The sequence below is a fragment of the Centroberyx affinis genome, unplaced genomic scaffold (genome assembly GCF_046629955.1).
Source record: "Centroberyx affinis isolate AG114_WGS23_722 - 3 ecotype Tasmania unplaced genomic scaffold, CSIRO-AGI_Caff_v1 ptg003989l_1, whole genome shotgun sequence".
Taxonomy (NCBI): domain Eukaryota; kingdom Metazoa; phylum Chordata; class Actinopteri; order Beryciformes; family Berycidae; genus Centroberyx; species Centroberyx affinis.
Window position 1 is genome coordinate 69,924 of NW_027281805.1, and position 25,146 is coordinate 95,069.

Below are 25,146 nucleotides of genomic sequence, written 5' to 3' on the forward strand. Positions count from 1 at the left end.
CTCCCTCCCTCCCTCCCTCCCTCCATCTCTCACCCTGCTGAGCGCCAGGAGGAAGTCCATCCCGCCCGACCGGCTCATGCAGTGCCGGAGCTTCCAGTAGACCAGATGCTCCCAGGCGAAGACCAGCAGGCTGAGGCCCATGGCCACCAGCAGCATGTAGAAGACCCCCGCCATGTTGTCGATGTCCAGCTTACTGCTCATCACCTGGAGGGGAGGGATGGAGGAGAACAGGGAAGTGGGAGGGAGGAGAAGGGTGTAAGGGAGAGGAGGTGAAAGGAAGGATGGGAAGCATATGGGAAGGGAGGGGTGGAGATGAGAAAGCAGAGTGTATTTATTACTAACGAGAGGCAATTTGTCTCACAGACAGCAGATAGAAAGTTAATTACAACCAGCAGTACAATAGACAATCCTCCGCTGTCACCGGATGTCAGAACTCCCATCTGTACGGTGTTTCAGAGCCGCTGCGTTCATACCGGCGGTGCGGAGAGCCGGAGACCAAAACACGTCAGTCACCAGCAATATATCTGGCTCACATTACATTAAACAAAGGGAGAGTTTACAGAAGTTTGAAGGCGTTTTTAATCCATTCAGCTCTCATCTGCAGCCGTTTTGTGGAAGCTATTGTTGTGTTCCACCTGGCAAGTCTTTAATTTAAATCACCTGGGGACATGAAGCGGTGTAATCAAAAGAAACCGTTACATACAAATAACACAAGGCGGTGTTAGAAAGAGGAATGCCTTATCTCCAGTGAGAGTCAGTAGTGGCTCGGTGTCACTGATAAGCCAAACTAGCCAAAGAGCATTAAGATGTGCAAATAACAAGTACAGTGTATCTTGTGCAACTAAAATCAACATTTTGTTTCAACACCAGAGAAAGCAAAACAAACAGCTGTCCATTTCACTGTCCATTTATTGTTCTCAGTCGCTTCATTTGTGAATATCAGCTTCATGCCACTAAACTACTAAAGCAGAATGCTGTGTAAAGCTTTTCCACAATGTACAGAAAATATTCACTTTAGAATCAGTAACCATTAATCCTTTATATCTGAGCTTGTAGCCAACTTTGCGGCCTCAGCTGTGGTCGAGCGTCTGGTTCCTGAGCTCTAACAAGTGAACTGCGGTGCGGCTCGTTAGGAGTGAGAAGGTAATCCAACCGACTACAGGAAACGACCCCAAAACACAAGGGATTATGGGTAGAAGGAGGCGGATGTTGACATCTGATAGCCAGTTTAGAAAGTCTAGCATAACAAAATGAACCAAGTGAGGAAGTCTACAGCTACAGTCTGGACTGATGCTCATATTCAGCTGATTCTTCATGTGTTCTTACCTGGTGTGAACACCACAGAAGAAGAGACAGACAAGTCCATCATGCTGAGATTAAAGTTACAGGAACTGGAATCAGATTTGTTTTGACTCTCTAACCTGCAGGATGACAGGTGACCAAAACTCTGTCCAATAAACGAGCTGCTTGTGAGTCATGTGACTTTGTTTACAAGCCCTGGTTCACTTGTAATCGGTCAACCAACTTTTCCACTCTGGTTCAGACCAAAGAAATCAAACCGTAGATGTGATCGCACCCTAAAACAGTGAAAACGCCGGCCACCTAACTAACAACTAACTTGCTATCTAACTTAGTGGTTCTCAACGTGGGGTCCGGGGACCACCAGGGGTCCTTGAAAAGGTTCCAGGGGGTCCCCAGCAAACTGAAGAATTAAACTTTACCATTACTTCTTTTATAAGAAGTTAGAGAATGTAGAAGAATGACTGTTCTGATCATAGTTTCTCTGTTATCTCTCTATCTGCAATACAGATAATCGTGGAATTCTGGACAAAATCATATCTAACAATAAAAATATTCTCAGATTTGGGTCCGAGAGACAAAATCTCATCAAATGGGGGTCTGTGGCTCTGATGTGGACTAAACTAGGGTCCTTGCTGTGAAAAAGGTTGAGAATCACTGATCTAACAGACTATCTGAGCAGCTTTAGTGTTAGACTAGGTTGGAGACAAGGCAGAAGACATCGTACCTCGATCTTATCGTTGTGGCAGATGCCCGACAGCCAGAGACGCTCCAACATATCAATCTCATCTGCAAGAGAAAGAGTGGAGGGGGAGGGAGAGGAGGGAAGGGAGGGAGAAGGGGGGGAGAAAACAAGAGAGGTAGAGAGTTCAGAGGATAGAGGAAGAGCGGGAAAGAAAGGAAAGGGAAGGAAAGGAGGAGTGAGCAAGGGAGAAAGGAGGGAGGGGAAGGCAACAGGAGAGGGAGTTAAAACAGTCAGCGAGAAAGAGGCAGAGAGGAGAGGTGGAGGAGAAACTTAAAGAGAACCGATTGAAGAAAGGGATTACGGTCCCTTTGTTATGAGAGCAAGGTGTTTGATCCCCCGAGGGAAAAGAGGAGAAGTGAGAGAAGGTAATAGTCGGAGAGTTAAAGGAGAGAAGAAGAAGGAGGAGGAGGAGGAGGAGTGGAGTCTAGCTAGGGCCTATTGTGTTTTGGCAAAGGAGAGGGACAGATGATGAAATGCAACACGGGGGGAGAGAAATGAAAGAGGAGAGAAAAAGTGAATCCATGTGCATGTGTGTGATCTTAAAAAGGGAGAGAAAAAAAGACGCGAGGAGACAGTAATGCGAGCGAGAGAACGAAAGCCAACAAACGGAGTAAGCTAAAGAGAGAGAAACGAGGGAGAGAAAGGTAGCAGGAGAAAGAGACCGAGAGAGATAATAAATAGAGGGGGAGAGAGAGAGAGAGAGAGAATTAGGAGAAATTTACCAGAGAAAGCGATGAAAGCTGGGGAAGACGGAGAGGAGGCGGCAGCGGAGAGAGAGAGAGAGAGAGAGAGAGAGAGAGAGAGAGAGAGAGAGAGAGAAGCTCTTTGAAGCGGGTGGTGGAGCGGCCTGGCGTCTCTGAGCTGGGCATGTCGAGGGGAGAGCGACGCGACAGGGAGATGAAAGGGGAGCGCACACAAACATTACACTCCCTGCTCAAACTGTCACACACACACACACACACACACACACACACACACACGGAGCCGCGGCGTAATGGGACTCTCAGCAGTAGCCATTAATGCATTAATCAAAAAGAATGAGGCAGTGCGAAGGGAAAGGAGGATCAAATGTGCAGACAGACTCATGCAGACAGATGTGCGCACGTGCACGCTCACATGCACACGCACGCACGCCCCGACCCAGTCACACAGGACGCTGTAGGTCTAGCGCACATGCTCACAAACACACTGCAAAAAAAAGTCCCATCTTAACAAGTCATTTACAGTCTCATATTCAGCCTTCAAATCTGATTTTTTCTTAAAACCAAGAGAAACATTCTACCAGTGAGGAGAGATAACTCCACTTGTTTCCACTGCAGCTTCACTTGTTTCAGGAATTTTCTAGAAACGAGTGTCAGTGTGGTGAAACCAGTCTCTACTACTGTCAAGAAAATGACACTTGACTCTACAAAATTGTTGCAACAAGTTGATTTGCATTGGAAACAAGTGAAATTATCAAACCCCGAACGGCAGATTTGGTCACTTATTTTAAGAAATGTACGGTTTTAGCACTCAATAATAGACTAAATGACTTGTTAAGATGGAGATTTTTCGCATTCTGCACACACATATACACATGCATGAATGCAGGTGCACACACACACACACACACACACACTCATACTCAGAGTGTGTGTGACCGTACACTACTCTGACGGCGTCCCGGTCAGAAGAGGTTTCGAATCCCCTCGCTCACAGTTACAATATTAAGTTGACCTCCGGGTTAATTAGCGGCGTTTGGAAACTCCTCTGTACAGCGGATTAGACCGCCGCCGCTCGGCCATGTTGACTGAGATGTCAGATCCGCTCAAACGAAACACAAATCACCCCCCCCCCCCCCCCCCCCCGAATATGTATTACCATATGCCACGTCCCGCTTCCCCTAAGAGTCGCGTGCGGGAATTCAAATGTTCCTTGACAGCCGAGTTAAACGGCCGCTCGCCCCCCCTCGCCGCTCCCCACCTAGATTTGTGTCTTAACAATGGCCGCTAATTCGCATGTTCATTCTCACTCGCATAATCTAATTCATCGAATTTCAATGAGTGCCGCGATGATTTCTCTCTCTGTCTGTCCGGCTCTCCCTCCCTCCCTCTCTCTCTCTCTCTCTCTCTCTCTCTCTCTCTCTCTCTCTCTCTCTCTCTCTCCCCTCCCTCTTTATCTCTGTCAACGCGTTAATCATGACAGTCACTGACGCATAAAGCTGCTCTTTGGGAGAAATCTCCTCAACAAAAGAGCTGACAGACACACAGAGGGAATTCAGCGGCGTATCCCTCTCTCTCTCTCTCTCTCACCTGCTCCGAGGAGAGAAAAAAAAAGAAAGAAAACGCCACGGAGTAAAAAGGGAAATCTGCCGCACAAAAGGGGAAAAGGAGCAGAGGTGCAAACACAGAGGTGGGAGGAAATCCAGCTTAAAATAGAATTAATGTGTTATTCCGGTGATTTTTGACAGTTTTAGTCTCAATTCTGCCAAAATAATGAATTCCCACTGCCCCTTTTTGTCCTAAAATGTCACACTGAAACACAGAGAGTCAGTTTGTAACGTGGGCTTCACTAACACTGATCACCTATAAGCTAAAAGGGGCTTATACCCGGTCTAAAGGGCGTTTATACTGCAGTATTTCCACTATGTGCAGGCTATTGAAACCTGGCACATGCTTTCATTGGTCAGCAGGACACATGAAAGTTTTCATCCTCTCCATGAATTCATAAGACACTTAACTCCTTCTCTTCAGTGTGCATAGAAAAAAAAAAAAAAAAAAAAAGTCAAGCTCCTTCGGATGAAAAAACTGCACCGAGAAGCAAATATTAGAGCTGTGCAGGAAACAGTTTTAAACTTCAGCCTGCATCGACCTCACTCATTTTTTACACCATTAACTGTGTGATTACTTTCAGTCTGAATATGGGCTGTATTTGTCCCATGGTACAGCCGAGGGCATCACAAGGCAGTCAGTCAGTCAGTCAGGTAACGCTTACTGAGATGATGCGCTTTGTCAGATGGCCTCTAGAGGGCGTTTCTGACTGTGAGATGCAGTGTTTCCCTTGCCTGATATCAGACAGAACTGTCAACTCGTTCCACTCCATTTCCATCTTCAGTCTGACATTGCCTCCACTCTAACCGATTTCCGTGGGAGAGGGGGATTCGATTTTCCCTAACCAATCACTAGAGACCGACGTATCCGCCTGAATCTAACGTCATATTAAGTCGACACTGATGCAAAAAAAACATCTCCCCTTTGAATAAAAGCCTTCAAAGCAGAGTGCTGTTCGGATTTCAAAGTGATTGGTACTTTTAATGGATTTAGAACAGCCTGGATAGCAGCGTCTATCTTGTCTATAGCGGTCGCCATTGTTGTTATTACTCCTCCTTGGTTCCGGCGCACAGCTTGACAACAGCTTGACAACGGCGTTAGTCCCGCCCATGGCGCTGATTGGCTAATTGTTAGTCCCCCCCCCCCCCCCCCCGGCGCTTATTGGACCGATAATTTTTCAACCGAGAAACCGCTGTTTCATGTCAGGATGCCAGACCAGAATCAGTCAACTGGTGAAGTGGGCGGATTCAAAGGTCTGGACCCAGGCAAGTGTTTCCCACACAGAGGCACAAAATCAAAAGTTGGTCAGTGTATAGAAATGGATCTAAATCGATCTCTAATGCACCTGCAAAACAAAAGTGAAACTTAACTTTCCACAGTCAGTAACAGGGATTTGCAGACGGTAACTCGTTTTCGCTGCCCTACAAACTCTAACAGTAGGTGGCGTCATCTTGTGGTATTTAAGTAACATTAGTGGAATTAGGTAATTTAATTTAATTGAACACGCGCCGTGGGTCTGTACAGGATCTGTGCTTGTTTTAAAGAGCATGCCAAACTATCAATAAAGTGATTCTCAAAATGCCTCTTCGCTTTCAGCAGCCGAGTGCAGATTGACCTGGAAATCTTAAACACACAGTATGTAATTTCTGCCGCTAGGGGTCTCTCAATCAAAACAATAACAAAAGACGTAGTTTAATGATGTCGTGAAGTAGCGTGGGATCATGGGAGGTTTTTTTTTACGGGGACAGCTTCGGCAAACAGGAATGAATAATCGTGAGCGATAAAAACAACAGAATGAAAAAAACAACAGAGCGGCTAGAGCGGCTAGCTAGCTAGTTGGCCGACTTCCTTCCTCACTCTCTGACGGATCATCTGGTGTTTCCTGTGTTTCCCCGGAAGTTAGGGGGTAAAGGGGATATGACGCCATGACAGGAAGTTAGGGGGTAAAGGGGATATGACGCCATGACAGGAAGTTAGGGGGTAAAGGGGATATGACGCCATGACAGGAAGTTAGGGGGTAAAGGGGATATGACGCCATGACAGGAAGTTAGGGGGTAAAGGGGATATGATACCATGACAGGAAGTTAGGGGGTAAAGGGGATATGACGCCATGACAGGCGACCAAATGAAACGCACCGTTACCTTGAATAAAATTACAGATTTCTCTGGGTTTTAACATTGTTGGAAATATTTGGGATAATGTAAGTACACAACTAAAAAAAATATATAACATAGGTCTAGTCGTTTTTAGATATTTTAATGCAGAAATGTTACATATTAGGTATTATACCTTCAAGGGCAAAAACAGTTGAGCTTTTACTCTTATTGGTGTTGTGGTGCAATGTTTGCATTTTGTATAAACCAAGTGACATAACCCATTTTCATAGTTACTGGAAAATGAAAATGGAAACTATTTTGCTAATCTGGTTTGTTAGGATCCTATTTGATATTTCTAAGTTGTTTATTTTCACATTACAATTCATTTTATACCTGTCATTTTTAGATATTAATGTCAGAGAAAGGTCAGACTTGCAATAGTATATTGTATTTTCTCCCTTGAAACAGTGTGTACATGCCACTGCTACAAAAATGGGTTTTTGAAAGCAGATTTTTTAAAAATTTCTTCCTGGCGGAGGTTCATGCACCCAGAACTGTGGGGCATTTTTTGGGGAAATGCCCTTTTAAAGGTTATTTTTATGGCATTTCTGCTTTATTAGACAGTTTAGGGTGACAGACAGACAGGGTGAAAAGGAGCAGAAACTGGGGAAAAGTTCTAGAAAGTTGTACATTTAGAGAATTTCTCCCCTTTCAGAGTCTGTGCCACTGGACAGCAGCGATATGTATATATATAAACATCGAACAAAAAGTTCGGAACTTTGTGTTTGGTAGATTATTTCTCTGTTGTAACAATGCTTCTTGGCAATACATTTTATACCGTTGGAAAGCCTGTTTATTTCCCTTTTAAATGGTGCCCCATTTGTAAGGAACATGCATTTGTGGGATGAGCAGCACAGCTGAGTATGTGGGTTGCGCTCATGAAAAATTTGCCAAATCTTCTCTGCCAATGCCAAACAGCTTATTCTGCTGTTGCTATTGACTCTTGTTTTGAGCTTCCAGTACCCCCAGGTGCTGACAATCAGGTACCTGATTGGCACCTGCACTGGAACCTGAACATGTGGAGGAACGTTATGTTCAGCGATGAGTCCAGATTCTGCCTACGGAAGTTGGATCGTAGGGTCAAAGTGTGGAGAAGACGGGGAGAACGCTATGCTGATTGCTGCACCGATAGAGTAACACCTTTTGGTGGAGGCGGTGTGACGGTGTGGGGCGGCATCTCCATCACTGGAAAAACGAGGCTTGTCATCATTGGAGGCGATCTCAATGCAGAGAGATATCGAGATGAGATTCTGCAACCGGTGGTGATCCCATATCTCCACAGTCTGGGACCGAACTCCATCCTCCAAGATGACAACGCTCGCCCCCACAGAGCGGGGTTTATCAGAGACTACCTCCAGAATTTGGGAGTAGAGAGAATGGAATGGCCTACCAACAGTCCTGACCTCAACCCAATTGAACACTTATGGGATCAGCTTGGGCGTGCCGTTCGTGCTAGAATGACCGACACAACCACGTTGGCTGACTTGCGACAAATCCTGGTTGAGGAGTGGAATGCCATCCCACAGCAGTGTGTGACCAGGCTGGTGACCAGCATGAGGAGGAGGTGCCAGGCTGTTGTGGCTGTGTATGGTTCTTCCACACGCTACTGAGGCTCTTGACTGTTTGTTAAATTAATAAATTGTAAAATTGCCAATATGTCTTGTTTCTTCCTTGTTACTGATAGACTTCAATCATCCAATCCACCAAACACCACCAAACAAGAGTCAATAGCAACAGCAGAATAAGCTGTTTGGCATTGGCAGAGAAGATTTGGCAAATTTTACATGAGCGCAACCCACATACTCAGCTGTGCTGCTCATCCCACAAATGCATGTTCCTTACAAATGAGGCACCATTTGAAAGGGAAATAAACAGGCTTTCCAACGGTATAAAATGTATTGCCAAGAAGCATTGTTACAACAGAGAAATAATCTACCAAACACAAAGTTCCGAACTTTTTGTGCGATGTTTATATATATATGAATAAGTACAGATAAAACACAAGGGAATATTGGACAGAACAGAAAACACAGCAAATTATTTCCAGTTATTGAAATAGCTTCTTCATGACTGACAGAAATAAATTAGAACATCAGTCGTTCTTGGAAGCCCCAATTTTTTTTTTTTTGCTGCATGCACAATACAGATCTGTCTCTGCTCCTTTGCCTCGGGAAGGAACTGTTTTGTAAAACCTGCGCTCCCTTTTCTGCCACCTAAAATCACACAGAATGATTGGACAAGCAGTCGGAGAGACAGAAGTTGTTGGTGGGATGCAAGAGATGGTTTGTGTGCGTGTGTGTGTGTGTAAAGGAGGGGAATACTTTATTGATCCCAGAGGAAGAGATTTATCTCAGAGTGAAGGATCCGGGGTTCTTCCTCAAGGCATTGAGGCGTATGAGATGGATGGATCAAACGTTCTGCTGGGCCAATTTCAGCTTTTAGAACTGGTTCTTCCTCTATTCCTCCCTTTCTTCTTCCAACAAAATACACTGTGTGGGGGGACAATATCCAGCAGCACAAATCAAATTGAAAACTGACATTTTAGTGAGATAAGTGCTGCTCAGAGGAACACACACTGCCCATCAAAAGTTTGGGGACACCTAGCTTATTAAAATGCTAAATAAATTATGTTTTCTTTGTCGGTTTGCAGTAACTTAACCCCATTAAAGACTAACTAGGTTTAATTTGAGAGAAAAAAAATCATACATAATATTACAAATAGTTGTGCTGATAACACTAAAACAATTAAACTATACGTTCATCAATAAAACCTCCTTATCAGCTGTAACTGCCGCTCACGCTTTCTTCATGTGAACAGTCAGAGATGCTCTGCCATGAAGTGTGTTGAAGAAATATGTCCAAAGTATTAGTTAATAGATATTTTATGTTAACAAAAGTATTGCAGGTATTTTTTCCCCTTACTTCTTCGTTGAAAAATAACAGAGAAAATCAAATATTACTTTGAAATTTTAGAAAAGGCAAGGTGTCCCCAAACTGTTGACAGGCAGTATGTGTATGTTAAGCCTAACTAACGATTCGGTGAAGGTCTCAGGTCTGTGAGGTTGGATGTTTGCCAATAAGCAAGAATTCGTGATGCGGTTTGCCAGAAAGAGAGAAAACGGCCTGTTTCGGGGCGAGTCCTTGGAAAGTGAATCCTCCCGTTTTCAAGGTTGCCGTTTGTTTATATAAGCTCTTTGGGTTTTGTTTGATATCGCCTCTCTTCAATCTTTTATGACTGTGCACATAAACGAAAGCTAAAAAACAAAACAAAAAAAATGCCGGTCAAGGGAAACATCCGCGGCTCTATTGAGGATCGATAAAGTAAAAAACCAACAGCGGAGCCTCTGAAGAGCAAGAGAGAAGAACCCCAGCAAAAAGAGATCATGAAAGGAAGAAAAGAAAAATCAATTTCCTGAAGGTGTGCTGAGATGTTCAGCGCCAGAAGTCTTTCGCATTCACAATTTGTTTTGAGAGATTCTTTTGTGTGTGAGGTGTTTCGCTCAGTCAGCAGGAATCAGTGTGAGTGACGCAAAGGAGAAGTGAAGTTTAGATGGAGCTGGGCTGGGATCTGAGCCACAGCAGGCTTTCAACATCAGCACTTTTAAACAATGTGCATCACCATGTCCTGGTCCTCACTAGCCTCACTTAGAAGAGAGCTGTTAGGTCCAGGTATGAATGAATGAATGGGTTTATTTGATGATTAAAGAACACATATAACACTGCATTGCAGTCATTACATACATTAAAAATCGCCGAGGATGAAAACACAATAAAGCCCGATGGCTTATTTCCATTGCGGTCCTCCAGTATAACACTTAACACACCACAAGATAAAAGCAAAACAACAAGACAGCAAGCGAAGACGATACAATCAACATATAAATAAATAGCAGGCGGTGGGGTAGCTATGTCAACATGCTCATGTTTTCTTGGTCATAAAAAGTTAGAATTGAAATTGAATATGCTACATGGTATTTTGTAACGATTTCTTTAAGGCCACTTTAAACGTGCTCTGTGAAACACTCAATTTCAGATTTGTGGGCAGATTATTCCACTGTACTGCTGCACTGTAGAGAAATGTGTTTTTGCCCATTAGGCTATTGAATCGAAAAGGTATGAAGTCTGTCGAACTACCTCTTGTAAAGTAGCTATGATTGTCTCTTAGTAGTGAGAAATAATTGATTAAGTACTTTGGTACCATATTTTTAACAATTTTGTAAGTGAGCAGCATCCTAATATAAATGGTTATTTTTCCCACTGTCAACATTTAAGCTTTTTAAAATATGCAGGATCAAGATGTGTACATGGATGGACCTTTAATATAACCCTTATCAAATTATTTTGAGCCTTTTGTAGTTTGTTTTTGAGGTGTTGTGATAATCCGGTGTACCAGGAGATGGCAGCGTAATCAAAATGACTCCAGGATGGCTCCAGCTAGTGTGTGAAGAATTGAGCTGTCCAGAAAGATAGCTTTTCTGGCTAGAAACTTAATTCTTTGATTTATCTTGGTGAGGAAAAGCCATATTTTCACCTGATAAAAACCTGTCTAAAATGCAGCCAAGATAATTTACATTGTCTTTAGCAGTTATATGGAACTCTCCAACTTTGACCTTAAAACCTGGTGACCTTACTAATTTTATTTTAGAACCAAAAAGAATGGCTTCAGTTTTTCCCAAGTGTAGGGATAATCTATTATCTGATAGCCATCTACTTACATTTTGAAGTTTCTCACTGAGAGTATTCTCAACCACTGTTTTATCTTTATTTGCTACCAATAAAACAGAATCATCAGCATATAAAAAAGATTGCATGAGGCGGCTGCTTTTAAGTCATTTATATATAATAAAAAAAATAGAGGACCCAGGATACTACCATGTGGCACCCCACATCCCATGATTCTTGACTCTGAAAGGGTCCCATTAATGTCAACCATTTGAATATGATTTGATAGGTATGAATGTACCCAATTCAGGGTCAACCCACTGAAATCCATGGCTCTTAATTTCATTAATAAAATGCTGTGATCTACTGTATCAAATGCTTTCTGCAAATCCAGCATGACCATACCACAAAAGTTCCCTCCATCCACTTCTCTTCTAATAAGTTCTGTTAGATACAGCGAGCATGTTTCAGAAGAATGGGTTTTTCTAAAAACCTGATTGCAGCTCATATAAAAGGTTACTTTTTGAAATATATTCATTTTTCTGTTCCTGTATAATTCTTTTGATTATCTTTGAAAGAGCACTTAGAATGGATACTGGTCTGTAGTTGCTTGGGTCGCATTTGCTTCCTTTTTTATGTAGTGGAATTACTCTTGCCATTTTTAGCTCATCTGGAACTTTACCTGACTGAATAGACATATTAATTATATGAGCAATAGAAGGTGTGATCACTTCTGCAGCCTCTCTCAGAAATCTTGCCGGTATGTGATCTAAACCTGTGCCTTTAGTAGCATTCAATTCACTAAGCATTCTAAAAACAACAGCATCAGCAACCTTGGGAGAAAACAAAAGAGTTTGGCTTGATTCCCTTTTGTGCATAAAAATCTATTATGTGTTTTTCATCATATATACCTGAAAGCTGTGGAAGTTTGTCAACCAGTTTTTTAGCAATTGTAGCAAAATGTGAATTCAAGTGTTCAGCCACCGCTATTTCCGTCTATATCCAGGCTGATGTTGCTTGCTTTAGATTTTAAACTTTTACTGTACCCCAATTCCTTACGGCACTTCCAAAGCTTCCTTGGCATATTGCATATGCATACTGTATTGTCTTTTTATGTAAAGCACATTGTGTTGCCCTGTGTATGAAATGTGCTGTATAAATAAATTTGACTTGACTTGACTTGACTTGGCTCTTTTCTACATTCTAAGATTTTCTCACTGAAAAAATCTTTCTTAGCCTTAGTGACCATTCTGTATACCTCATTTATCAAACTCTTAAACTTTTGAAAACTTGATTGGTAGGACTTGCCAGACCTGCCTAGCCTTGGAAGGTTTTCTTTTTAAGCGAAGTCAGAAGCTAAGTCAGTATCTACGGAAGAGGATTAGGGCCACATGTGAAAAACGTATTTGAGTTCTGAGTTTAAAGTCAGAATTATGAGAATAAAGTGTTTTATCGGAAAGTTTACCTTTAATCCTGGACTTATTTTAACCAAGTTTGCCTTGCTCATTATTGAATTTTTTATTTTCCTATAAGATTTTGTGTTATTTACTGTCATTCGTTTGTCCTTTATTTTATTTATTGTCATTTGTTTGTCTTTTTATCTCTTTGCTATGCTTTTATCAGTACCTTAAGTTTAAATGTAATGTTTTCTTCCTTGCACTTGTTCCTTGTTGTGAAGCACTTTGTAACACTGGTTTTGTAAACTGCTCTATAAATAAAGTTTATTATTATATTATTATTATTAGTATTATTTTTCAGAGGTTTTGCGGTTTTTCATCTGCACTCCTTTCTATCTATCTATCTATCTATCTACCTATCTATCTGTCATTCAATATTTCTAAAATATAGAGAATCCAAGTTGATAAGGAGCAAATCTTAATTGATGTTGTACTCATTTTCCATATGTGGCTCCTAAAATTCCATGTTTGGTAACTGTACCTGTAACAAAGTGACATCATAAATGTATTTGTGCTGAGCTGAGTTTTGTTAAGTTTTGGTTTTCATGTCATTAGATTTGTTTCATTTTTATTTTATTTTGTCCGATTTATGTTTACATAATTTTTTGCTTGTAACATGCACTTGTGTGTTCTGTAACGTGTGAAGCAAAAAATCAATAAACATATCTATAAAAACAAGAAAATATATAGAGAATCCAGTCTGTAAAATTGTCTTCATTTTGTCAAACATGGACTTAAAAGAACCACAGTTGATTTCGATTTTTTGCTATCAATGATTATGTAATTTTTTTTCCAAACGGTGGATATCTCATTTTAAGGGAAACTCTTCAATTTCACACTCTTTCAATTTCAACATTTTCCCGTTTCAGCGTGCACGCTCCCCAGCAGTGCATGAGCAGCCGGGCTGTGGAGCCGGCCGCCCGGGGGAGCGGCTGTCACTGCCGGCACCGAGCCGCTCTCCACCCGCCTCTCCGCCTCTCCGCCTCTCTGCCTTGCTAATTGCAAACAGACAAAATTGGTCCCCAGAGCAGCCAATTCTGGTGGCTGACCGTTCATTAACTTCTGCAGAGGAATGTATGCTAAAAAAATTAAATGCTCTAAGTGAAATATTATGAGGAAATAGAGATCCAAGGCAATCCAAAATAGGTTAAAAAGCCTTATTTGAGGTGTTTTGGCCAAAACGCATTGGGCACAGTTTCTAAAATTTAAATAATGGACAGCCAAATTGAATAAAGCCTGTTTAACCTGTTTTGGAGCACCTTGGATCTCGGAAAAGACCGTTTGTTCCATAGATCACCGAACTCTGCTGTCTTCAACATCAGAGGCTGAGAAGCTTTCCAGCCTCCTGTCTGGTTTTCAAAGTGAAACAGCACTTTCACATGGAGAGTCGAGTCCGCACCACTCCTGCAACCCAGTTCACTGGAAGGTGAACCTGTGAAGGCCACTGTGTAACATTTATCCTCTATGTCTCTCTCTCTCTCTCTCTCTCTCTCTCTCTCTCGCTCTCTCTCTAAGTAAACAGTATTGGCACGAATGGAGAAGAACCAATATTGCCATACCAGAGCTTCAGAGAGATAAGAAGTTAAAGGTCCATATTCTTCACTTTCCAGTGTTTTATTTTCTGTCTTGAGGTCAAAGCTGTGTGTGTGGTGTCATGTACCAAAAACACTCTCAATCCATTTTTACACGTTCATTTTCCAGCATCTCTCTGAGCCTTACCAAGAACAGGCTGTTTCTGTTGCTGTGTCTTTAAGGCTCATTAATATTAACGACCCCTCTGTTCTGATTGGCTAACCGTTTCAAGAGTGAGACGCCGCGGCCCGGCGGCTACAGGTAGGGAAAACTCTCTGGTAATAAACAATGACAACCGCTCAACCGCTTTGAAAAAAAAACCACTTTGTTAGTCTATTATTTCTTACAAAAATGATAATGAGCGAACCTTTGTGACGCCACAAAGTTACGGAAGTCCAAACGGCTCGTTTAGAGGCTCGCTTTTCTAATATGGATTGTGTGGATTTAGTTGGCGACCGTGCGTTTTGATTCTTTCACCATGTTTAGATAGACCATCCAACTCCTTTATCATCACAGAGGCAAGGGGAATCCTGCTATACACCATATGGGACCTTTAAGTAAATGTTTAAATCAGAAATAAATCAAATAAAATCAACAATTACTTTTAGTTTGTAGCTGAGACTTTTCCTCTTCACCTAGACATTGGCACGCGATAAGAGATATATTTATATGCTTATATTTATATATTTGCATGTTTGCCAGCTGTGAGCGTCTTGGCAAATAAATCAAAATAATAATAATAATAAATAAAATCACAGAAAGCCTACTATTACAAATTAACTAACATTACTGCTAGCATACACCTGCTATGGCAATGTTACATCCTCAACAAAGGATGAAGCCCACTTACAACGAAGAAGTCCAACAAACAATCTGCAAAACCTGAATCGAACAAACTAATGTTGTAAAATGACGTGACTAACCTTATTAGGAAGGCTTATTAAAGGAATCTAATCCTAGCTAGAGAAACGCTTCCACAAGCGATTTGAAATGGACAAAAATATGAAATGGAAGTTTGACAAGGACCGAATGAAAATCCTACAGTCTCTGAGCCACATCAGCACAGCAGGTCGAAAGACAGAGGGTGAAAAAAGAAATGCAAACCATGCAGGTGAGACAGAAAACCTGAGAAAACATTAGAGAGAGAAAATGACAAGAACAGCGACACACGTGACATCAGCAGCTCAACAAGGAGAGAAGAGAGAGTGTGTCCCGGGACGGGAGTGTGTGTGTGTGTGTGTGTGTGTGTGTGTGTGTGTGTGTGTGTATGCACGTTCAAAGAGACAATAAGAGAGAATGTATGATGTGCTACTGACTCTGTGTGAACAAAGAGAAAGAGAAGAGGCTGAGAGAAGAATCTGTGTGTGTGTGTGTGTGTGTGTGTGTGCGTTTGTTTTATTTGACAGTGTTAACAAAGATCACACCCCTTCTTCTTCTTCTCTTGCCCTCTTCCTCCCTCCACCCCATCTCCATTGATGTCTCCCCCTCCTTCCAGACCTCCCTCCATGTCTCCCCTAACACCTCTCTCCTCTCCCCCTTCATCTCTGCCCTCATAATTTCCTTCCTTTCCTCTTCCTCCTCATCATCACCTCCCATCCAAAACTTCCTCCACTTTCTACCCCCCCCCCCCCCCACACACACACACACACACCTCTAAACCTCATCCTCCTCCCTGAAAATCCTGTCCCTCTTTCCATTTTCTTCCTCTTCCTCCAGTCCGGTCTCATGAAATTTCGTGAAATGAGCACCATGTCTGAAATATGCAAATAACATGCCTTGTGCACAAAAATATATACAATATTGATTTGAAAAGTGCTCTATAAATAAAGTGGTGGGAAGTAAAGGTGCGGTGGTGCGGATAAAAGATTTTCCTTCAACTCTGGCAAACCAGCTCAAATTCCCATCTCAAGGAATGCAAGGAATTTCTATTCCATGAGTGAAGTTTCAGTGAAAGTTTTTCTCATTTGACCATGATCAAAACCCCAACCTTAACCAAGTTGTTTTAGTCACCGAACCCTAATCCTAATCTTTGCTAAAGTTGTTCTACTTGCCTAAACTTAACCGGTAGCTGATCTTTTCATGTGATGAGCAGGTGAAAAATGTCGTGTCTAATTCAGTCTGTTGTCACATAATCCTTTCACAGCGGAGGAACGTAATCTTCACGTAATTTGTGTCCACAACAACTCTCCTCACTCTCAAAACATCTCCTCAAAACCGACCTGCTCAAAATGCCGTTTAAAGAGGGTGGGAGAGAGTCAGATATTAAAGGAATAGTTCACCCAAAAATGAAAATTATGTCATCATCTCCTCCCCCTCATGCCAGTTGAAACACAGGTGAAGTTTGTCCATATAACACACAGGGAGGCTGCAGCACAACTCCATAGCAGCCTTCTCCAAAACAACTGAAGTCAGTGGGGACCAGTTCTTCAGAGTTCCAAAAAGACCTACAGTATATTTACACCATCATTTAGTGCAAATCTTAACTACAGCTGATTGATTTGCAACAAATAATGGTGTATAGGTCTTTCTATTCACAGTGTGATTGTTTGGCTGTTTTTGTTTTGGAGCTCTAAAGAACTGGTCCCCATTGACTTCAGTTGTTTTGGAGAAGGCTGCTACCAAGTTGTGCTGCAACCTCCCTGTGTGTTATATGGACTAACAAATTTCACCTGTGTTTCATTTGGCATGAGGGGGAGGAGATGATGACAGAATTTTCATTTTTGGGTGAACTATTCCTTTAATATCTGACTCCCTCCCTCCCTCCTGCCTCATGTTTCTGTCTGTTCTGTCTCTTGTGCCGTGCGTTTTTGACCAATCCCTTGTTTTGTTTGTTTTTATATCTTTTTACATTTTATAGTTGTACTGATTTTAGTATAGTGTACTTCTACACTGTTTTCATTTATGCTCGTACTATTTCATATAAAGTGTACAAATAAAATGTATTATTACCGTTATGTAATTTGCATTTCAGAGTTTGTGCTCGTTTCACGAAAGTTTTTGAGACTGTGTTGCTTCCTCCTACCCCCGCTCCTCCCTCCCCCTCCATCCTCCATTCACCCGCCCACCCGCCCTATCCCCCCCCCCCCCCCCCCTCTGTCTCTTACCGTCTCCGACCAGCTGCAGCAGCGCCAGGTCCAGCGGTCTTTTCCAGCGGGAGTTCTTGTGCAGAGCGATGCCGTAACCTGTGGTGGCAAACACCTTTCCAGAGCCGATGGTCATCACCTGGTGGAGTGAGTCACACACACGCACGCACACACACACACACACACACATATACATACATCCGGGCATGCATACACAGACAGATGGATAGATAGATAGATATAGCGGGGGAGAGGGAGACAGATACAGATACAAAGAGACAAAGCAAACAAAAGATGAAAATTAGCTTCATCGTTAACTCTGCTGTAATAATTCTTTGTGCTCTGCCGCTATCACATAAATGCAAAGCGGCTGGCTCAGCTCTAATATTGATATCCCCCCAAAAAAAACGTCTCTGCCGCTGGAGTCTAGGAATTGTTTCAGCAGAGGAATTAATATAGACCCAGACTCAACTGTAATAATTACTGCAGCGCTGGCTCATCCGCAGGCTGCCGGGAGCTCCAGCCTCCCGGAGACGTTAAGGGAGCCGTATCAAATAAAAAAACGTATACATAAACCAACAGGAGCGCTTGTCCAGAAATGACAATATTAACAAGCGACAGGCCGCGAGGGGAACATTTAAATGCATTGGATTTGTCTCGTTTATTTAATGCAGATGTAGAAGTTCTCATTTTCCACGCTTGTTGTGCTGCTGCTGTCGCTACCACAGAAGAAGAGTTAGAAGAAGAGTGTTCAGCATCGTGTATTCATGTAGCAGAGGTGCAGAGTACAGGGAATTCAGTGGCTACTACTGTGTGTGTGTGTGTGTGTGTGTGTGTTTGTGTGAGTCAGAGAACAAAGGAGTGTGTGTGTGTGTGTGTGTTTGTGTGTATGTATTTGTTTGCAAGAGAGCATGTGTTTGTGTATGTAAGTGTGTGTGTGCGTGTGTGTGTGTGTGTGCGTGTGACAGAGAACAAACAAGTGTGTGTTTGTGTGTATGTATTTGTTTGCAAGAGAGCATGTGTTTGTGTATGTAAGTATGTAAGTGCGTGTGCGTGTGTGTGTGTGTGTGTGTGACAGAAAACAAACAAGTGTGTGTGTGTGAGTGTGTTTGTGTACATTTTGTATGTGAGAGAGCGAGTGTATGTGTTTGTGTATGTAAGTGTATGTGTGTGCGTGTGTATGTGTGTGTATATGTGCATGTGTGTGTGTGTTGGTCTGTGTATGTGCAGCCATTTGTGTGTGTGTGTGTGTGTGTGTATAAATGTGTGTATGTGGGTGCTCCGGTGTGCCTCCATGCATCAAATACTGGAATCTGCAGAGCTTTATAATGGAATAGACATGTGCATGTTTGTGTGTGTATATGTGTGTGTGTGTGTGTGTGTGTGTGTGTGTGTGTGTGTGTGTGTGTGTGTGTGTGTGTGTGTGTGTGCTTCAGAGCAGAGCTTTGATATGACAGAGACACATTACCTTGCAGCCCTCGTCTTTTCTGGCCATGTAGTTCAGCACTGCGGCGTCGTAGATGAAGGCGTCCAGTTTGCTGCAGGAGGGAAGGAGGGAGGAAAGAGAGAAAAAGAACAAGGAAATGGAAATCACCGACCCGGAGCTACACGACAAAACATGAAGTATAACTAGTGAACATAATGAGAGAGAGGTTAGATAAACCAACGCTGATACACACACTTGAATATTGTTAAAAAAAAAACACAAAGAGCGAGGGCTTTGTACCGAGAGACGTTCAACAATCATACAGGGAGAAATCCATCGTAGAAGAGGAGAGAGACCAGTTTCTCCACCCACAGGAGCAGGAGAGAGACCAGAATGCACTGCAGCAGAGAGACATAAGCTGCGTTCGGAACGGTTCACTCATTCCCTCACTCACTATTCCCCATGTAGTGTTTATCATATAGTGAACTATATGGGCAACGACCGAACTAAATTTCGGACACTACAGTAAATATCATTGTGTCAAAAAAAAATGTGCTGGATATTGGTGTGAGGCAGCGGGACGCGCCCAGCATCATGTAAACAAACCAAGCATCATGAGAGCAGGTTGAAATGGACTCAGGTCGTATTGATTTTGACAAGTTTTGAACATTAAATTACAAATAAATTGTTGAAATTCTAATCATGTGCAAGTGTGGTTTTATCAGCTTTGGTGCTGTCTGCTAATGGCAGCGAGCTGTTTTGGTTTGGTAAACAAGCTTGTGAGCTAATGACTAGCACAAGCTTTCATATCACCTCCTGTATTGGTGGATAAAGTAGTCAGCTGACCTGTAACGATGATTCCTGCAGTTTTGCTGCTCTTGGTTCAAAGCGGAGGAAACTTGAATGAGGTGTCTGATACGTCTTTTGTTGATTTGTCAACGCTGTCAACCGGTAAATAGACCAGTTTCTATTAGCTAACATGTTAGCTAGCTGCTTCTTCTTCGGTAAGACACGATCACATTGCATTGTGATATACAGGAGAAATTGTAGGGTACACTGTCTGTTCACTACAATTTGTAGTGCATTGTGGGTATCTTATAGTGGACTATTTAGTGAATCAAATTCGGACACTAGTAGAAAATGGCGGATACACTATATAGTGCACTATTTCTGTAATAGGGAACGGTTTCCAACAGAGCTATAGAAAGGGATGACTCATTTTTTTGTTGACTGGAAAAACTCACTCTCTCGCTCTTAGTAGCAAGTTCAGGCATGATGTCAGGGGGGTTGTTGAAAGGCATTCTGGGAAATGTAGGAAATCACTAACTCATAATCCTAGAAGAGGTAGAGAGATCGGTTTCTCCTCTGACAGTAGCCTCAGCAGACCAGAATGCAATGCAGCAACAAGACAGGTTGGGTTTGGACTAAGGAGCACAAGTCAGTTTTTCTCAACTGTATAAACTCGCTCTCTTGCTGCTACTAAGGCACATTCTCTGGGGGAAAAGCATTCTGGGAAATGTAGGAGATCACTAAGTGAAGTAGAGTAGACGAGGCAGGTTGAGGGGAAATGGGTAAGGCAAAAAACATAAATTATAACACTTAACATCACAAAATAACTGCTGGAATGAACTGAACATCACAAATTAATGATCTGTAACAGTGTAATCCTACAGGGGGATTTTTCCTTTAACTGCCTGGTTGGTCAGGGAAGATTGCCTAAGAATGCACACTCGTTCTTTTTCAGCACCCTGCTTCACAATCACACAGTTACATACTGTACATTCACACATGGCAGCTGCCAAGCCAAGTGACTAAAGTCTCCTGGGAAGGAGGGAAGGAGAAGGAGAAAATAGTGCTGAAGGATGGAAGATGGAGAAGACAGGAGGAGGAGGAGGAGGAGGAGGAGGAAAGGCAGTAGGAGATGAGAGGAGGTTGGAGGAAGTGGGTGAGAGGAAAGGAGAGATAATGACAGGAAAGAGAGGGAAGTGAGAGGCAAAAGTAAGAGGAGAGACTGAGGTGATGAGCTGAGAGAAAGGAGTTGATGAGAGAGAGAGAGAGAGAGAGAGAGGGAAGGGACTATAGGGAAGAGAGAGAGGAAGTGTGAGAGAACAAGATTGAGGGTTTGTGTGTGTGTGTGTGTGGGGGGGGGGGTTAGAGGGAAAGAGAGGAGAGAGTGAGGGAAGACGAGATGGAGACGGAGAGGTGATGATTGGTGCCTCGGCAGCCAAATCAAATAGGAATCTTCATACCGCTTCGCTTTGACAGCGCAAACTAATGTTTCCTGTGTAAATAACACCGAGATGAGAGAGAGAGGGAGAGAGAGAGAGAGAGAGAGAGAGAGAGAGAGAGAGAGAGAGAGAGAGAGAGAGAGAGGGAGAGAGAGAAGGGGAGAGGGAGAGAGAGAGAGGGGGAGAGAGAGAGGGAGAAGGGGAGAGGGAGAGAGAGAGAGGGAGAGAGGGAGAGAGAGAGAGAGAGGGAGAGAGAGAGAGAGAGAGAAGGGGAGAGGGAGAGAGAGAAGGGGAGAGGGAGAGAGAGAGAGAGAGAGGGAAAGAGACATGAACCCAGCGGAAATGAGAGAGAGAGAGCGACATTGAGCGAAAGAGAGATAAACACAGCGGAAAATGAGAGACAGAAAGAGAGAGAGAGAGAGCGACAGATAGAGTGAAAGAGAGAGAGAAAGAGAGAGAGAGACATAAACCCAGCGGAAAATGAGAGAGAGAGAGGGACGGATCGAGTGAAAGAGAGATAAACACCGCGGAAAACGAGAGAGAGCGGGAAAGAGAGAAAGAGAGAGCGACAGATAGAGTGAAAGAGAGATAAACACAGCGGAAAACGAGAGAGAGAGGGAAAGAGAGAAAGAGAGAGAGGGAGATAGAGTGAAAGAGAGATAAACAGTGGAAAACAAGAGAGAGAGAGAGAGACAGAGTGAAAGAGAGATAAACACAGTGGAAAACGAGAGAGAGAGAGAGAGAGAGAAGGATGATAGAGAGACAGGCGGACTGAAGGGAGAGAGACACGGGAAGAGCAGGGAGGATGAGTAAAGATGATAAGGGGGAATGCATCATGGGAGTTTTAATAACACGGTACGTCAAATCTGGCTAAGGACTGCAGCCGCTACTTGTCGGCGTGTGCGAGTGTGTGTGTGTATATTCTCCCCTGTGTGTGTGTTGTGTGTGTGTGTGTGTGTGTGTGTGTGTGTGTGTGTGCACGTGTACATTCGGTCGGCCCATTAAGCGCCGGGGCCCTCATCTGCATCAGCTAACATCACTCCTCCCCCTCCCCCTCCCCCTCCCACTTCAAACATGATGAGCAAGTGTATATTTTATGGGAAGTGCTTTGTGTACTTTGCGGCCCCACAGGCGGATAATAAAACGCTCCCTGTGAGTGGCAGCTGGTGCTGAGATGGCGGGATTTTTTTTTTATTCCCCCCCCCCCCCCATCCCCTCTCTCTCTGCACTGCGGCTGCTGCTAACATGTATTATTAAAAAGTAGTTGTTTTTATTTTATTTTATTTTTTTCTTTATTAGAGCCGTGATGCGGAGCTACACACTCCCGAGGCGAAGGCGGATCGATGCGCTAACAGGTTCAGGCGGACAAGAGGATCCAGTAATTGAAACGAGGTTGGCGGGACGACTACAATGCCTCAAGTGAAAGAGAAAAAAAAAAAGAAAAAAAAAAAAAGAGGGGAGAGAAAAGGTGGGATCTGTTCGTTTAAAGTGAGTGCTGTTGTCAGAAATGTGCAGCTGCAGCTAACTTTCCGTTCAGGGTTTGTGGATGAAGGGAAGGGAAGGGAAGGGAAGGGAAGGGAAGGGAAGGGAAGGGAAGGGAAGGGAAGGGAAGTAGAAGTGAAGTTTTGTGAGCGCAACAGATTTGTGCTGCGGATGCATTCTGGTTGCTGCCGCTACTAATGATGTCCGACTTCTACTGCACTACTGTACTACTGTCTACTGTGCTGTTTTTCTACTCTAGTTCACTCTATTCCACTGCACTGTCTTCCACCCTAGTCTATTACTAGTCTACCCTGATTGATTTGATGTCAGTGTCCAACCTGCATGGCTCACAATATGGGAGCATAACAAATATTTCTAGACAAACTCGGGCACCAGAGGATGAAACATATGTCAAGTCTTTCATGTTCTTAAGTCCGTCTTGATAGAGCTCTCCATCTCAATGAGAATACCTGATTACATAAAGGATAAGTGAAAAATGAAATGAGCAGAAATAGAAATAGTCATTTTGCTATAAAACACACTTGAATTCCATTTCATTGCTTTCATTGCTGTGCCCTGACAAAGGCTGTGTGTGTGGCCGAAACATGTCGGCTTGATTTTATCTGTTCGACCATGAACTATCCTTTGATGAAAGCTTTTTAATCATATGAAGAGTGCCTTGGATTCGCCTTTTTTTGACAACACTTGAATTTCCCTTTCAGTTTCTTCCAAATTGCACAAAAGACGGTTTCTCTCCTCCTCCTGTTTCTATAGCGAACTCGATTCTTCTCGACTCTACCACAGAACTTGAATGGATAGAACGGCCTTTCCCACTCAAACCAATGGTCCTGGATGGTTGGAGTGGCGGCCATTTTTATATGAACCGCTGGACTAGCTTCCATATAAACCGGCTTACAACAAGTCACTCAGGCGAGAGGTTTTGCAGTAAGAACCAAAGCAGTGGAAAACTGGTGGAAGCTTTCAGGTGAATTAAGTTGTCAGTAATGCCACCAATTAAAGCTGACGGTCTTTTACAAGTTGCTGCTGTCTTTTTAAGTCGGTCAAAAGTTTTGACCTGCACAGTTTGTGGTTATAGTTGAGTTCATCTCAGTGTCAGCCAATGTCCGTTAGCTGTAAGTTAGCAAACGCACATTTTTATTCTCCACTAATAGGCTAAGCTACATTCGTTTACAGCAGTTAAGGGGCTATATTGAAGTGAAAGGTGCCTGTTTGATGATGCTAACCGGCTAGGTTTGCTAATTATGCAAATGTTGACTAGAAGGGCTAAAGAGAGAAGTACAGTCTTTGATAAAGCTACGTTAGCCTTGCCGCTAACGTCGTTAGCTTTCAGTTGAGTTTTGACTAACAGACTCATCTGCTCAGTTCTCAAGTAAGTGTGACACACTTTCGGCCTTACTGCCCAGACTTGTGTGTCACCATAGCAACTAACCCTTAAATAGTCGGCATTTTATGGTGTAGGCTACTAGCCAAATTACCATGGCAAACAGAAGGACCGTTCTATCCATTCAGGTTCTGTGTACTCTACTTTGCTCTGGACGTTTTCCCACTCTTCCCTCGTTCCCCGTCCCCCTCCTTTCTTTTCCTCTCCTCACCCGGTCTTGAGGTTGTCGATGGCCTCCTCCACGCCCTTCTGGTTGTTGCGGATCATGAACTGGTGCATGTTGGGATAGTTGGAGCGGATGTTCTCCTCGGTGCTGCCGTTCGGCACCGTGCCGAAACGCAGCGGCGGGTACTGCTCCGTCGGCTGCTGGAACTGCGGTGAGGAGACACAGAAGAAGAAGAAGAAGGAGAAGAAGAAGAAGAAGAAGAAGGAGAAGAAGGAGAAGAAAAAGAGGTAGGTGGAGATTAAAGCAGCAGAAGGGAGCGACAGAGCGAAAGAGAGGTAGAAGAGGGAGAGAAGAGGTAATCCGAGCACCGAATGAGCTGCTATGAACATTCAAAGTGTTCGTTTTCAAAGAAAGGCCTCTTTTCTACAGGTTTGTGAAGGGGAAGTGATAAAACAGATGAGGTTTTGGAGTGTCAGAACAGCGGGGAGACGGCGCTGTGCGTTCTGCTGAAACTGCACAGAGAGATAAATAGAAAGACGGGAAGAGAAGGCGACAGGGAGGGGAGGAGAGCGGCGGGGGAGCGGATTTCAATTGCAACATTTTTTCTATTAACTTGAGCAATTCCAAAGTTGTCCATCAGTTCTGAAAAAAAATAAACCTTTGTGGGATGATTTCATGTTTCTTTCTCTCTCACTTCTCTTTCTCTTTACTTTTAAAGTCGAAAGTTGAGATGAAAAATGACTGTTTCACCTTGTTTGCTAATTTTTCATGTCAATATACACCAAAAAACGTGCAAAATGTTTTTTTTCCTTGCCTTTTAATATCAAAACCTTTACTTTTACTTCTTGGGAACGGTGTGTCTTTAATAAATAAATAAAAATCCCATCACAGTCCCACCCTTCTGCCCCTCCTATCAAATCAAACTGCCTTTCTCTCCCTATCTGATCTCCCATTGGTTTAGACTTTTGAGTGATCCCTCCCTGCATTATGTCCCGCCCCCAACATCCTGTTTCAACGGGAAATACCTCAAATCAAGGAAGTAAAGATGCCGTTTCATGGGGTCTTTAAGGTCACAATGAAATGAACAATGTTTGTTTGAACTCATGCTGCACCAGTAGCTGTAAATACAAATTTCAACCAATAAAACATCACAGATTT

At 43.1% G+C, this 25,146-nt stretch overlaps 1 protein-coding gene across 1 annotated transcript in view; it reads right to left on the minus strand.

Annotated features, from left to right (window-relative positions):
• Positions 1-25,146, minus strand: part of LOC139663363 (uncharacterized) — a gene marked incomplete at its 5' end in the record, with an annotated part of 90,321 nt that overhangs the window by 12,841 nt on the left and 52,334 nt on the right. The window contains 5 exons of the mRNA XM_071542010.1: positions 34-204; positions 2,027-2,088; positions 17,306-17,423; positions 18,753-18,822; positions 24,034-24,194. Of these exons, the coding sequence (XP_071398111.1) occupies positions 34-204; positions 2,027-2,088; positions 17,306-17,423; positions 18,753-18,822; positions 24,034-24,194 (582 nt within the window). The remainder of the gene's footprint in view (positions 1-33; positions 205-2,026; positions 2,089-17,305; positions 17,424-18,752; positions 18,823-24,033; positions 24,195-25,146) is intronic.